Source organism: Brienomyrus brachyistius, chromosome 21 (assembly GCF_023856365.1).
Source record: "Brienomyrus brachyistius isolate T26 chromosome 21, BBRACH_0.4, whole genome shotgun sequence".
NCBI lineage: Eukaryota > Metazoa > Chordata > Actinopteri > Osteoglossiformes > Mormyridae > Brienomyrus > Brienomyrus brachyistius.
The window spans coordinates 11,370,975-11,387,377 of NC_064553.1; the positions used below are offsets into that span (position 1 = coordinate 11,370,975).

Genomic DNA, 16,403 nt, shown 5'->3' on the forward strand with positions numbered 1-16,403 from the left:
CTCAAAGATCACGTTTGTTGACGTCTTGTATGAAATGCACACGAATACTGCGGTGTAAGAACCCCCTCAGTGCACCACTCTGCTGCTCCAGCCCTACAAAACAATTGCTTTACCGAAGTACCTACCTGGGCAGATGTTTTGCCTGGTATTTTAAGAATAAACATGCAGGCTTATTTAAATACACTGTAAAGCCCATAGATCTGTTGCTCTTGATGACCATCTGACAACCAGTAGGGACAACGCTTGGGCATGAGGGTCAACATTGAACATGTGGTCCATGATGGCACCCGGCCAGCAATAGGCTGGGTGGTGGTGCTGCTGTTAGGGGTGATTCATGGCTCAGTAGGCTAGGATTCCATTCATGTGGGTCTGAAGGTTGCTGGTTTGAATCCTGGGGCTGGCAGATTGATGCTGCTGTTAGCCGTGACGCCCCCTAATTTCTCTTGCCTGTATGTGTGTCTGCATTTAGAACTAGATGGCATGGGGGGAGTCGGAGAGGAATCCCCATGGGGATCAATGAAGTATCACTAATCCATTCCAAAAAATAGGAATCCTGCCTCCCACAAGAGGGGCGTAGCCTGTGAGGCATTACGACCACGGGAGCGAGCATCTTAGCGCACATCCTGCCTCGCAAATCGGCACCCTCTGACAAGTATGAATCCACAAGAAAGGTCAATTAATTGGATGAAGCAATTATATTAACAGACAGGAACATTTTGTTCCATGCTTCTAATACTTCCCAGAAGGAAAAAATAAACATCTAAACTTTTACTACACTTACTTTAGTGCCAAAGGCATGTTTGCTTCATTAATATACAATGAGCCTAATGCATATTCCAGGATACACATCTTATCGGCCTTGATAACGCCGAACGTGTTCCTTATGGGGGTTTAAGAACCAAGTCCTTGGCTGGGGCGAAGTTCAGGAAGAACATAAAACTCACATCTATACCCACCCACCTCTATATCTTGGTTGACAGAAAGTCAGAGCTGACGCTACTGCACTGTACCAGTAAGCCCAGCCAGATTACTGAAAAAGGATTCACATGAAGAGCTGCTTATACTATGCAGGCCGGGTGGGAGAAGCAAACGAGGCTATCCTCACTATAAGGGTCCCCCAACCGTCAAACAGTACCTAATCAATCCCATTATCTAATCTGCACTGGCCACATGCGGCGGCTCTAACTTGGGAGGCTCTCAGAAACCTGATAGAGCTACATATATAGCGTGCGTGTGTGTGTGTGTGTGTGTGTGTGTGTGTGTGTGTACACGATTTGATTCAACACAATGCAGTTCAACATATGATGCTTTGTAGACGAATATGATGCTATGTGATTCAATTCAGCATATATAAAATCAAACTGTTTCTTTGGTTCTTAAGTAGACAGCAAATTTTTAATACAAAAAGTGCCATTTTTACAGTACTTTACATATGTGTCTCTAGTACAGCAACTCTGTATGAATCCGGTGCATGCTTTTTATTTTTTTAAACTGGGGCAATCGCATCGTGAAAACTTAGCATCACTCACACACGCACACACTCACACACTCACACACACACTCACACACACACTCACACACTCACGTCAACGATCACCAAAGCAGCGTCGCCTCGTCTCAAGCACTGAGCATGAAAACTCAAATAGCGAATAATCTAAATTTCCCTTTGGCTCGTCCATGTGCATCCAGACACACGCTCACTCAAACAAACAAGAACACGAAACAGTATCAACAAACAGACCACGGCACACAGAGTCAGCAGCCAAAAAATCAGAGACAATGCCAGATTGCGAGCGGGTTGGTGTATTTTATTATCCCAAGGGCCAGCTGGATGAACAATACACGTCGCTCTCATGGACACAGGGGAAAATGACATCACAGTATGATAATTACTATAACACAACAGAGGCGGCTATGCAGGAGTTAGCACATGTTGTTAAATGGAAGCAGCATCACTATGAATGACCCCTGATGTAGAAGATACACGGTTAACTGCACAAACTACACGCTTCAGATTACAGTCCAGCTCTTTTCACAGCTGGTTAGATAGAGACAGGCATCTGTGTGTTAAATCTTTGTGACTAAAAGTTAAATTAAAGTTTAGCACATTTGTGTTTTCCTCCTTCACATACCCTGTAAAAACATCAGGTATAAACGTCTTGCGTTGATCTTAAGCACAAAGATCAACGCAATAATTAAAAGAGACACCTAAACGGGAAAAGCACAGCTGGATTTGAGTGACGAGGCTGACAGGTGGACAGACGCTCGAAGACGTCAAGGTCAGCCGACTCCCAACTTTACACGATCATTCAAATTTGACCAGAAAACACTCAAGTGAAGGCAGATGTGATGCACTTTTAAAGGCTTGAAAATGAAACGGCATCAGAGGGGAAAAGGACACAAACGACGACAGTCACACATCCCGAGGCACCGAGCGCGCTCCTTCCAGCACATGGCTTTGTTCTCGTAAAGACAGCTGGAGCTTAAATATGTGGCAATGTGACCGTGGCAGAGGCACACGAGACGTCATTCCTAGCTGGCAAACTGCCCATAAAGTGCAGCTGATGCATGCAGCCGGTTATGCTCACGACAGCAGGGCAGATGAAAGTTTTCAAAGTGGGGTGGGGTGGAGTGGGGTGCGTCTGTAGAAATTTCCAGAAACCCCAAATCCCAAGCCGAATGGACATCTTCATGTTAACGCTCACTAAACCCCCCCAAAAAACTCAGGCCCACTGCAAACCAGGAGAAGGGCAGAATGGAGAAAAGCTCTGCCTGGGATAAAAACCGTACACGTTTCAACAAAGAAGGCCCACATCTCCAAAGGGACTGGTAAAAGGCCACCATTACCTTGGTGCGCATCACTGCTTAAGGAGCAGAAGCACATGTGCTGCAGGTCGGGCTGGGGGCTCCAGCAATAGATGCCCAAAAGGACCACAAGTCCCCAAGTACCAAAAAGCACAAGTTAGCATCCCGTCGGCATTTCAGGTTCTAAAAGGGGATTAGCACACCCAAAACTAACACTTTAAAAACGTCAACACTTTGGCAAACAAAACATTAAAAAGTCACTCAACTCTTTGTAAATTTGTGTTCCTATCGATCGGCATGGGTTTGCAGGGCACAATTTCAAAATTAAAGTCCTCCAGCAAACAGGAGTTTCGGTTTCCCAGACACACTGATCCCTAGTGCTAAATCAGCCGTGAACTGCTATTTACCTGTTACCATTCAAGCCCAAACTTAGGGCCCCGCTACTTGCATGCTAGCTGTAAGCATCTCCTAACAATCACGTCGTCAACCTGTGGGAAGCACATCAGTGCTTCTGTGCTGTGTGTTCGTGTGCAGAGAGCCATAATGCACCCGTTCAGCACAGCAGACTAAAAATAATAATAGATCCTGCGTTTTCCAGTTCATTGTCTGCTAGCTACTACTAAACACACATGGAATTAAATGGCTTAACAAAAGAACATCTCCAGTTTCTGAACACACATCTCCTGCTAATATTAAAGCTTAAATCTTACACTAGGACAATCTCCTCAGCCCAGAAAACTGGGCACAGATACACAGGTATGTAACACTGACCTTGGGGGTCTGAAGACACAATACAAACAGCAGCACACTGTATCCCCTTGGCCCTTCAAAGAAAACTTCAGCCAAATCCATTTGTCATAATTATCATTAATGCCAAGTTACAATGCTGGTCGCTTATAATTAGTTTACAATAATAATAATAATAATAAAAAAACAGTACTTCAATTAAAAAGCCTGTTGGCATATTTTAAAAGGCAAGAAACACGTGCACTTCAGTTTAAGCATTTAACTTGTGGCACCAGTAGGGGGCCGTCTCATGGCCCGGTGGGGAAGGGACGCTTCAGTGTGGCACTGTACTTCATGGGGGCTGCATCCGCTTGTAGCTGGACCTCCACCAGGGTGAAGATGCTGATCTCCTGAGAGGCAATAAAGCACACGAGAGAGGTCAAGGGTCATATAAGTCGGGTACGTGAGGAACAGGGGTTTTACAGTCAACTTTTCTGAATTAGAAAATTAATTTATGCCCGGTGGAACAGGAAAGGTCAACTTTAGTTACATAGTACAGGCAAGGTAGAAGGTATTCAGGTTTGCAGCCATTTAAGGTTAAGTAACAAGATTTTTAGAAATTCCATTTTCAGCATCGACGTGTAGACAGGGAACACTGAGCTTTTGGCTTATGACGACAGATTGTGTCAACTGTGTTTTACAGAGGGTGCACTGTTTGTTGTTTTTAGCTTAGCAGAACTCGTAAGGCTTCTGATTGGCCAGCATGGCTTTACAGTTATATCGCCCCCTATTGGTTTGGCATGCTCTTGACAGTGTGTTTTAGCATTTTCATGTGGACGGAAAAATATATTTTTTTAATAACAGAGGAGGAAACACACCGTTTTTAAAAGTTCCTGTGTACGTGTGGACAAGGCCTAAGATTATCCAGTCGGCTACCCACAGTGATTTCCATGACTGCTAATCCAGCATAGGGTTGCAGGAAGCCTGAAGCCTATGCAAGGCAGCACAGAGCAGGCAGGGGAACACAAGGTCATACTGCTGCCTTTTTTTGGATTGAGGGAGGAAGCCAGAATACCAGGAGGAGCAGCACCAGCTCCACACACTATGCCAGAGATGGGAATCAAACCCACAGCCATGAGGTCATGCGAGGACACACTCTGCCACCACATCACTATAGTCATAACGGGTCTGTGATCAGGCCTTCGTGCTTTTCTTCTACGGTGACATCCGCCTGAAGTGGTCTTTAAGCCGACCTGCATTTGGAGTCCTGAGATTATCTTTATGGCACCCATGTAAGGGACCATTGCCCTTTACTAGGGAGGGAACAATCAACATAATCAACAAAAACTGCAGTTTCAGATAGCAAAGCCATCTGACTTCCAGGTCTTGGTCTTGCTGCTTTTGGAGCAAAGAAATGTTTGTATGTATACAGAAGCCATGATTTAAGGCCATAAACGGTGATCTAAAGACAGTGTGTACTTTGACAGGACACACCCCCACCCCATTAAGCGATTACACACCACACAATGAGGTTGTTAGTCAGATATGACTTTTTACTATGCGTACGAAATGACCAGCCTGGTCTGTCTGGGGAAACTCAGAGTACAGCATGGCGGTCTGCACAGTCCCTGGGTGTTACGGTGCAGCCTCATCTCCCTCATCACAGTCCGGCCTGGATATACGAATCTTACCTGCTCCACGGGTCCCCGCACGGTCTCGTCTGCTGCCCAAACCAGGGTCAGCTCCGGCTTCTTCCCAGCCTTGCGGAAGCGGAAGTCTTTCAGACCCTGCAGCGCCTGTGGGAGATGATGGTGTAGTCAAGAATGTGGCTTTTCGCTTCGCCGAGAGACGAGATGAAACGAGACAGCCTGTACTAAAAATCAGAGCTGCTGCGTACGGAGGAACAGTTTGAGAAGCAAGCAACCTAGTACTACGGCGAGAGGCTATGGGAATCAGAGGGCACTCAAACCGCAAAGTGTCGAGCAGCAGACGCAGGTGAATTGATCGCGTCGGGGATGGGTTACCTTGTCAATCGACTACTTATCAGCGACGTGTCTGCAAAGAATCCGAAAGGAAGCCAGCAGGACGCCCTGCAGCTCCTTGAAATTCTGCAGAGGGCGGCGGAGCGGGGACCAGGAAAAACCCCCCCACTCACTTTGCAGTAGATACGCTTCTGCACGCCGTACTTCAGCACCAGCACGTCAAAGGACTGGTCGAGAACCCCCATCACCATGGCCTCCGACTCCAACGGGCCACACTCCTACGGGAGAACATAGCTGTTGGTCCGCAGCGGCCGGCGGAGCTCGTAAAAGGAGGCGGGGGTGGGGCCATAATTCGTTAATTACCATGCCACGTTTTCTCAATAAAGCCTGACATAATGAATTAAATAAATTCACAGTTTGTTGTATAATTAAGGAATAAAAGGAAGGAGGTGGCTGGGCGAAGGCACGCGATCACAGAGCTGTGTTCCGCCTCTAGGCCAGCTCAGGCTCAGGTGAGGTCGGGCCGCCCTGCCCCAGGAGAGGTGCTCACCTTGACAAAGGCGGCGAAGAATAACTCAGAGCTGAGCTCCTGCACGCGCTTAGAGGCCGTCTTCTTGTCGTTGCAGTGGGACGATTGTCTCTGGACGTCCTCAGCTTCCAGGCTGGGGTGAGGGCTGCACCCTGGGGAGGGCACACAAGACCTTCAGTTGTAATAAAAACTCCTCTATTCATACAACTCTGTCCCCACCCCAAAGTACTTTAACTGGAATACAAAAAGGCAAAAATTCATCAGTATGCTTATTTTTAATGTTCAATTTTATCATACATACATGTTTGTGTGTGTGTGTGTGTGTGATATCCAGGCGACTGTTAAACAGGCACATTTTTACAATTTTACTGAAAGACAAGCATTTGCATAGTGCTTGCAATACTGAACTCATTTGGTTCTATGTCATTAACCACTATCCAAACCCGTGCACTGCAGTCATATTCTTCCATAAGCAATCCTTTGTTAGGTTCACCTAAACCCAAAAAGAATGCCACTGCCCTGAGCACCCATGAATCTGCCTCGGGCACGCCTCGAACTCCGCACGCCTCTCACCCAGCGCCGCGCCCAACAGGCGATGCACAATGACGTCAGCGTAGCGACGGATGGGCGAGGTGAAGTGAGTGTAGAAAGGTACATTGAGGGCATAGTGTCGAAACTGGACCTTATCCATCAGGACCCCAGTGCAGAAATATACAGCCATCTGGAAAAAGGGCACAGAATGCCAATGTGAGGTGCTGCCTGATCACTGAAAGCGACCTTTGACCATAGGACGGGCCCCTAATGGAAACTGAATACGTGCAATTGATGCTCAATAGGTATATATTACAAAATTACAATGAAATATTAAATTCTATACGACACTGCATCTAACACTACCACCTAGATAAGAATTCATCATGAAACTAATCGTACATTTTAAATGCATTTTGAACTCCACAAGTTATCTGGAAAGTGAGCTGAGATGTAGAGAGCTAAAAGCTGCAAGCTAGCTGACCGGTTCAGCCCCGGGATTTGGCTTCTTAACGACCTTTCCAGCCTGCTTCAGGCCTTAGACGCGCATTTCCCAGCCTACGTGTGCGGCCATCGCCGGCGTCGAGGGGCAGCCCCGGGATGGCCGGGCAGAACCTGTGTGGGTTCCGGCCCGAGTCGCGACCCATGACATGGGTCTCGGAACTAGCAACCTACTTCATTAAGGCTCGGCTGCAAGACAGATGTTCACAGCGACTCATTAACTACGGAAAGGCCTGGAGGGGGAGAGACTGACCACAAAACCCTCCCACCCTCCAAAACACATGATGATATTACAAAATAAATTAGATTATATCCATATTTAGTGATATTTATTAATGTGACAAAATTCTCTTAAGTAACTTAATTCTCTTAAAATAGTAATGGACGCGCTTGTGGAAATCTCTCAGTGATGAAGGAACATCTCTTCTGCAGAAAAGTCTCCCAATCCAGCCCCCAAAAACCATATTACTGTCTTTAATGAAACCAATAGAGTGAAGAGAACATGCACTTTGCCTGGTAGGTAAGGGGACTGAGCCTAATTCAGTTAATATCCCCAGTCAGGCAGATGCTGAGCGAACGGTGCGTTTTAAACCACCGTTTAGAACCAGGATATTGATTTCACACTCGGGTCACATGCCTCCCTACTGCCCTCAGCAGAGAAAAGGACCTCCCAATGCCACAAAAGAGGAAGGCCACACCTAATGACACACTGCCAGGCATTCCCACACACCTTAATTCTTTCAGTTTTCCCACTGAAAACAGGATAGTTTTAAACGGGAAGAAAAGAGATGGACATCTCTGACATGCAGTCATGAGGACACATGGATACTGGGCAGGCAAGCCAAGAGACAAAACGCAAATGGGACCCAACAGAATACCCAACAAAATAGTCTGTTACTGTAGACTGCTGCTTTAAATATCCAATGAGCATCGACAAAAATCAGCCCCCCATTAAAGACAATAATATGATTTTTGGGGGGCACACAGAATAAAGGAGAAAGTTGATGCATGCAAATGCACATACATAAACCCAACAAAAACAAAAGCACAACAAGCTGTGTGATAGGCGAGATGCTTTGGCCCCTCCCTTTCTGTGAAGCGATGTGCTTTGGGGGCTGACACGTACTCACCTGCATGGGCCTGGAGCACATGTTTGTCAGGACCTCTTTCCTGGCCAGTGAGTACTGATCCGTCCCCAGGGTTTCGTTCAGACTCCTCTGCGGTGACAGTAAATTGGATTAAAACATACAGTACAGGTATGGACAGCTTTATAACACAGGCAATCCAGGATGGAAACACAGCCACTTTGGTTTGTCACTTTCTGGAGGTAATCAACCATCAAGTCAGTGTTTCCCAACCCAGTCCTCAGGAACCACAGATAGTCCACATTTTTGCTCCCTCCCAGCCAGGGAGGGTTGGAAAACGCAGCACAAGTCACTCTACCTATCCATCAGTCTACTCTATGTACACTATCTATCCACCTATCAGACAGCTAAAGGAATTTGCAGCTGGCAGGTACAAACGGCAAGAGCATGACCCACGTGCACTGCGAACACTCACGTGAAGAGCCCCTGCAGAGGAGAAGTGCAGGCTCAGGCCCATCTGGTCGCAGAACTCCATGAGGTCGTCCACCATCTTGGTCTGGGGCGGAGGGTGTCGGCGAAGCAGAGCAAACTTTGGGAAGCTTCGGTAGAGCCGGTGGGCGGTGGCCATGTTGGCCAGAAGCATGAACTCCTCTACAAGCCTACGGGCGGTGGAGGTGGAGGCTGTGAATGCGAGTGTCTCATTGCTCGTGGTCGAGTGGCGATCAGGTTTTTCAACATGCATAGCTAAGTCCAAGAGCTTCCTCATCACCACTGCAGGAATATCTCGACAGCAGAGGCATTCCCCTGAGGGCTCATTAACGAATTCATTAAGACTAGGGGTGTAACAATGCACTGTGGCAGGAAGTCATTTAGGAATGTTAACACAAGAGGGCGCAATAGGCGTAAGCTAAGCTTTGCTTTGAGATTTTATTTTTGCATTTTGCATTGGACTCTGAGACAGAGACAAAAGTACAAGAAATGGCCCAAAAGCAGCTTTTTGGTAAGTATATGTGCCTACAAGGGAATAACTAATTGTGCAGTATTAGCTTTTCAGTCTTACTGGTTGAATATACTGCATCAAGCCATGAGTCTTGAATTGTTTATTGAACCGAATCATGAGTAGACTATCATTACACCCCTAATTAAGACCCAATCACAGTGGTTCTCAAACTTTGGTATGTGTACCATTCATGGTACTCATGAGTGCCCCCAAGTGGTACACAAGACCATTTGTTTATTTGTTAAGTACAGTGATTCAGTGTACTGTGATTTCTTTCACCCAGGTACTTGACTGCTTTGTTTTGATCCAGAGGGGTACTTGATGCAAAAAAAGTTTAGAACCAATGCACTAGTATATTCATTCGGTAGAACAATGCATATCTACATATGTTACATACCTATATAAACGATTCAACATGTATCACGCAACCATACAGCATAAGCTTCAGTCACGAGCCTATATCTGACAAAGTGACAAAGGGTACAGAAAAGGGGAATAGGGCAGCTCACTGTACAGACCACAAGGCGACACTGCATCAGTGTGCCAGTCTAGAGATTTAACAGAACAATTCAATCTCTCCGAGTAAAGTTACCTATTCAATCGCTCTTTAGCTCAAATGGCCAAAGTCCCAAAGTCAAGTAAACAGACGGCCACGGCCAATCGCCTTTCCACAGCTTAAAAGAGTCATGACTGACACCCCCCCCCCCCAACACACATCCCCACCATTGAGGAGATACAACACACCACGAGCTAAAAGTGTACTTGGCTGCATAAGCCTCTAGATAAGAGTCACAGGTGAATTAATGAAGCGCAAACAGGAAACAGGAGGAAGAGCGTCCGCTGTACAGCCAAGCAGGTGGGGAGAAGCGATTCACCGATCTTCCAGCAGGTGGCGGGGCAGCTTGCCGCAGAGTGGCAGCAAGCGGCTCCACAGGCAGCAGCAGGCAGACGCCAAGCCAGTGACATCATCAACGACCGCAAATGCACACAAGCCGCTAATGGGTAACAGCGGATAAAAAGCCCATCAGACTGCTCTAAACTGCACTGGACAAGGGAATCTATGATGGATATATCAGAACGACATAATTCATTATACCCACGTTTAAGTCTGTTAAATAAGCATCCGGCAAGTATTTGTTCCAAAGCTGTGGCCTCCTCACAATGTCCATAAGTTAGAGTATAATGTAACTTATGAAACGGAGATTGTTTTACTTGCCCTGAAACGCCAAATATCAAATGTATGACTTCCGCACTGGAAACGAGAGCACCGGGCTGCATCCTCACGAAACCTAGTTTAGCTGGTGTTTCCCTCTGGGTGGGGCACAAAGACTTGGCTATTTGCACCAGGGAAGCTCAGGCGGGATGACTGGTGGGGGGGTGGGGGGGGGGGGGGTTGGGTACGAACTTAAGTGGATATTCAGTTCCTCTTCGGAGCCACTGATTGAAACCTGGTGTTTCTGCATCAGATGAGAAACGTGAGACAGACCGAGTATGTAACGACAGTACAGGCAGCCCAGCAGTGCCGTCAATAAAAGACGGCAGACAAGAAGAACACGCAGAAATGACATTTCTATTTCGTTACTAGCTTAGGGTAAAACTTTCTGTACCTTCCCTTGTACACAAGCTCTTGGACAGCAGTGACTCCAGGGAGAAACAACTACTGCCCTAATCACTAACATTCACGACAATGTGAGGCGCACAGACACTGACATAAAGACATCACACTTTCATTAAAAATTTTTAATTGGAAGCTTCTGCGAAAACCCTGAGCTTTAACAACGGTCTCTGATCCACTCGAGGTTGAAATTCACAAACGTCTCTTTCGGAGTGAGTTCAGGAACCTTGGGATAGCGCAGGTCTCATTCGTGGGGGAGCAGATGGAACAGTGCTGAAGTATGTGAACGAAGTAAATTTAAGGTTACAGGTTAAAGATCATGAAATGGATATTGGGGAATCACCCTGGGTTAAAGTGCTCTGAAATACTCCAATTAAATAAATCCGACCATGAAAAAAAAAAAAGAATTGAAAAAATAGGTAAATGTAATACGATTTGGACAAAATCATACTGCTTGTGTGATGGACTAATTCAGAACAATAATAATAATGATAATAATAAATTCCAGCCACTTAGCCATTTGATTAAGCATAGATATTACTATAGCACGGATATTACTATAATAGCCTTCAATAAACTGGCTAGCTGTCCACATTAGACTGAGCCACATAGAAACACTGGAAAAAGCAGAGCTATTTCCTCGGCATGATCCTGCTTGGGCAGTGCGCTCATTCTTTCCTGTTTTCCAGTGCACTAGCGGTTGAGTGATGAGGCAGTGCATTCGAGCACGCTGGACCATAAACCCCTAAGACCGCGGGGGTGTCCACATTCCAGTGCTCCAGCCACGGTTCGTTGGGTTAGTGCCAATGCACTGCGACCCCCCCCCCACCACCACCACTCTGAATCCCAGTGTGGAAGACTATGGAAAACCCTTATCCTGTTCACAGTGATGAGAACACCTCGCAGGTTCATCTGTATTAATGCACACTGAATGATATTAAATATTTACCCATAGACCTTTGAAATCAGTCTTGGGTTCCAACTTTAAAATGTGCATTTTAAATATCAGTTTTTCCCCTTTACTTGTTCGACAAAGCTGTGGATGCAACACGTTTTTATTTAATTAGCACTGAAAGGCCTCGAGTGGATTAATGGACGTAGCGGAAAGCATATTAAATGTTCATTTAAACGGCACGTCGTCATCAGACATAGATGTGGCTGTAGTTTTGAGAATTAAAACAAATGCATTTCATCCAATTAAAATGTTAACTTTTATTTTATATGCAGACCTTCGACGGCAGATCTTCAGAGGGACTCCTGATTGACCTCATCTGTTCCTCTTTCATCCCACACAGAGATGACCGTTCACAGAAGGCATGGGACCTTTCATGCAGCGGACACGGCTGAGCGCAGGTCACTCTTCCTTTACAGCAGTGTTTCTCAACCCGGTCCTCATGAACCCCCAGACAGTCCACGTTTTTGCTCCCTCCAAGCTCCAGGTAAATGTGGACGGTCCGGCAGGGAGCTGAGGGGCAGCAAAAACGTGGACTGTCTGGGGGTTCATGAGGACTGGGTTGAGAAACTGCATTAGAGAACAAAGTGATAGAATCCAAAACGTGGGTGAGAGCAATGGGCATCGAGGGAGGGCACACCGCTACGAGGTAAATGACGCGAGAAGTCAGCCCTGTTGGGAACAGCCATGGGCAGGCGGCACGGCGCACATAACAATCACAGCTAATCAGAGCCAGTCTGGTTTCGCTGAGTCAATACTAAACAACTTAATATTTGAAAAACAAGCGAACTAAATTGGAACCCAGTTAAGAAAAGTGACAGGAAAAACACAAACAGATTAAGCACTTCTTTTTATATATACACACTTGAGCATGAAGAGCTTCAGTGCTTCAGCTGCTGGCTGACATAACCCTTCTGTATTGTATGGGAGCTGTCCAGCTGTACGGGGCTCCGTACGGTCTGTTCATTACGGGACATTGTGTATTTATGGTAACAGGGAAGGAGGCGATAGGATGAGTCAGTGGGCAGCGATGACACCTCACACGTCTGCGGCATGGACTCTGCGAGTGTGGTGTTCGTGTGTCGTCGTCCTTCTAGATTTCCACCTGCAGTGTTTCATTTGACATAAACCGCAGCGACCGAGTCCATCCCGCTCCGTTTCTCCTGCTCAGTGGCAACCATTTGTCTAACACAACAAGTGGATTCTGATATAGGAACAGAACAAGAGATGTTCTTGCATACACACACACACATGTACATACACACACCCACAACTATGTCTGTGTGTCTCACAGGAAGGCAAGTATGTACTTTAAGGTTTACATTTATTTATGCAGATGATTTAGTTCAAAGTACAAGGGAGGATCAGAGAGTACAGTCAGCCAGTGACCCTTGAGCAAATAGGGTTAGGAATGCCAACAGTGATGTCATTCTACCAGCCACCGACAACTGTCCAATCACAGGTACAGAGTCCTAAACTGCTGAGCCACATACTAGGACATGCACAAAGAATATGAATACATTTAGTGCCTATCGGCTTGTTGGTGGTGTTGGCAGTGCCCACCCTGCAAATTCACAGGCAGGGGAGGGTGCTTATGCAACACTAATCACTGAGTGACAATCGGAAGGCTCGATCGTTACGAGACAAGCCACCGGCCACGGTGATTACAGTCCACCACTGCACCAACCTCCCTGCCCAGACTACCCGAGGACAACGATCAGAGACTGGCTGGTACTCGGGTGATGTCAGCTTCTCTGAGATCATCGTGAATTTGCCGCTGGCCCCCGACCAGAGGAGAGCGACACCATTTAAGTGGGTTTGCATGTGACCCCGCCTCTTGCACAGCGCTGTCTGTGCAGTCTGATCCAGGTGCCCACACTGCAGCGGTACGTTAGGAAAATGACCTTTTGATTAAAGGTCACACCTGCCGGTTTGATGGTTTTAAATCCTCAAGCATTATCCAGAAACACGGACACCTGCTCTTGGTGCTTTCTAGGACATTTTCATTTCCACCACTAGTCAGCGGCAGGTTGACAGTCACATTACCAAACAGTGCACGGGAGGGCAACTTTATTCTAAAGGTCTAAGAGAACTTGGTCGGCTATTACATTCACGTTATTCAGCAAAAAGGTACACTAATTGCTGTTACCCAGGGTGCAAAAAAGAGCTAACAAATGGGTTAGCGAGTTCACAAGCTCGGGCCTTTCAGAAAGGCACGGCGACACGGAGCTGAGAGAGCAAACACAGCAGCTCTTGCTGAAATAGTGCGTCAGAAGGTGTGAAGCACACCAGTAGCCAGCCCGTGAACTCAGGTGCAGTGCTTACATGGGGACAGACACGGCTGTCTTGGGGGGGCTCAGTATCCCGGGCCGAGACTCAAGTGGAACCGATTGTCACGATTCCGTGCGCAAAAAAATCGTGGCTGGAGGAAAAACTTTAAAATCAGCAAAGAAAACACGTTAAAAACACACGAGTACATATAGCACAGTTAGCAGCGTGTGTTTACACAAGCGGCCACGAGCGCATGAGAGATGAGGACGACTTAAATCATCCTGACCGTACATTGTTTTCCTAGCTTGGTATATGTAGGGGAGATGTTCTGACAAAGCGCTTGCTGTTTACAGAGCAAGTCGCCCAATCTTCGTCCGCACATGCTCAGACCGCCGCCCGCACATGCTCAGGACCGCCGGTAATTAGCAGCGAACTACCAACTCCTGGTCGCCACCTTCAGAGGCTGACTGCGCATCCAGCTGCGTCGGCACAGAACTTGGTCGGCCGCTACATTCACGTTATTCAGCAAAAAGGCCCACACTAATGGTTGGCCGAACAGAGGAATTCGCCTCGCTGATCACCCCGAATGCTTCCACCCTAGGCCTGCGGCAAAACACACCTGGAATAAAAGGCAGCTCTCTGGGACTAACGTGAAGAGACACTCCTGAAACCACAGGGCGACCCCTGTGCCAAAACCATGAATAAGCTGATTTATATAAACACAGTAAGAATAATGGGATTGCTGAATAGATATAGGCATGCACAAAATGCTGACTTAAGCCTCCTATGAAATCTGCACTTTTAAAATCAATCCACAGCAGTACATAAGGGTCAGCTGCTTGAAAGGATATACAGATCTTCTTGCATAAACTAACTTAGACCATCGATGCATAGCAAACTAGTGCAACTTCACTTTGAAAGGCAAAGATTTTTTTTTCTCGTCGTGTCATTTTTCTACATTTTATAAAAATGAAAGAATTGAATCGTCCCCAGTGTCGCCTAGCTACGCAGGAGCAACTACACGTCAGAAAAGCTGGAGAGAAACAAAGACGACAGTAGGGCTGCATCAGAGCCCTCCTTCAGCCAGACGACACATCAACGCTTGCAGATGAACCCGACCTTGGACTAAAGCACACCTTGCACGAGTGCCGAGTGCGCCTGGACTAGCTTCAGGGAGAAGCAGGTGTGGTTCAGGTCACTGCAAACTCAATACGGGAACAGGACTACCAAAATAGCAGGACCGTCGCTGCCAAGTCTAGCAGCCCTGGCTTTCAGGGGTCCGTTCAGAGTGTTCTCCTTAAGCTGTTCGGGTCACGCTGACAGAAAGCACCGTGCAGACTCATTTGCCCAGAAAAGCTGGACGGCGCCCACACAATCATATTTCATTGACTGCCATGGAGGTTTTGAAACGTAAAAAGCTTTTTGCGGGAAAAAAAAGGGCCAGACGGGATGAAGTCGTTCCAATGACTGAACGTGAAGCCGAAAGCTCGCCCCATTAACAAAATTACAGCCGGGTTCAAAATTAGAGTAATTAATTATTTAGAATTCTCAGCTTTTTTTTGTAATTGCTTAAACTGCTTTATATCTTGCGGTTTATCCCACAAGGTCATTCAGAGAGTTAAATAATAAACAAAAAGAAAAACCTGAAAGAGAAATAAATTATTTCGCAGACTGTGGGCTAAAAGCACGGATTGGCCCTCTGTGCGTGAATGTTTTGGCTTTGAGCTACTTACTTGTTGCTGTCCCTGTACTGATAGACGTAGCAGCCTTGGGGCATTCCTGACTCCTTGTCCAGGGTGAATGACAGCTTGGACTGAAAAACAGAAATGGGGGGGCGGGGGAGTTAGAGAGGCAGGACTCAGGAGGTGGTTGGGTGTCCATAAAAGCACAGGGCAGGATGTTGCTGCTTCACCTGTAATTTAAGTATGAATGTAAATATAAGTAAATATACACGAGATACATGTATACGAAGCATGCAGTCAGCATGCAACACACAGGCGCATTCTGAGTCATTAGTAGGTCGGTATCACAATAAATACGTCATAGCATCAGAAAGCAGATGCGGTAAGGGTTACGAATGTCCGACTTGCGTACAACTGCTAGTTAAGAACGGACCATTATATAAAAATGTGAGTTAAATACAATGGAGCATAATAACGAACACATGCACCACTTTGTGATGCTCATGAAAACCTTGCGTGGCTTCAGTGGTTGTATACTATATAATATATATATATACACCATATACCAAGACAAACATTTGACTAACTGACGCTAAATAAGAACCGTATGTACCTGTTCCGACTTCACCACAAATCCGACTTAAAGACTTAGGAACGAATCTCGTTCGTAAGCTGGAGACTGTCTGTACTCCAGATTCTTCTGATGAAACCCTTAATTAGAACA

At 46.4% G+C, this 16,403-nt stretch overlaps 1 protein-coding gene across 2 annotated transcripts in view; it reads right to left on the reverse strand.

Moving 5' to 3' along the window:
* Positions 1–1,787: 1,787 nt before the first annotated feature.
* dis3l2 (DIS3 like 3'-5' exoribonuclease 2) overlaps positions 1,788–16,403 on the reverse strand; it is a 46,695-nt gene continuing 32,079 nt past the window's right edge. For both annotated transcript variants that reach the window (XM_048988845.1, XM_048988844.1), the window contains exons 14-21: positions 15,731–15,810; positions 8,635–8,818; positions 8,205–8,291; positions 6,616–6,763; positions 6,064–6,194; positions 5,687–5,791; positions 5,223–5,327; positions 1,788–3,941 (exon numbers count right to left, since the gene is read on the reverse strand). In XM_048988845.1, coding sequence (XP_048844802.1) covers positions 3,840–3,941; positions 5,223–5,327; positions 5,687–5,791; positions 6,064–6,194; positions 6,616–6,763; positions 8,205–8,291; positions 8,635–8,818; positions 15,731–15,810 — 942 coding nt within the window. In that variant the 3' untranslated portion in view covers positions 1,788–3,839. The remainder of the gene's footprint in view (positions 3,942–5,222; positions 5,328–5,686; positions 5,792–6,063; positions 6,195–6,615; positions 6,764–8,204; positions 8,292–8,634; positions 8,819–15,730; positions 15,811–16,403) is intronic.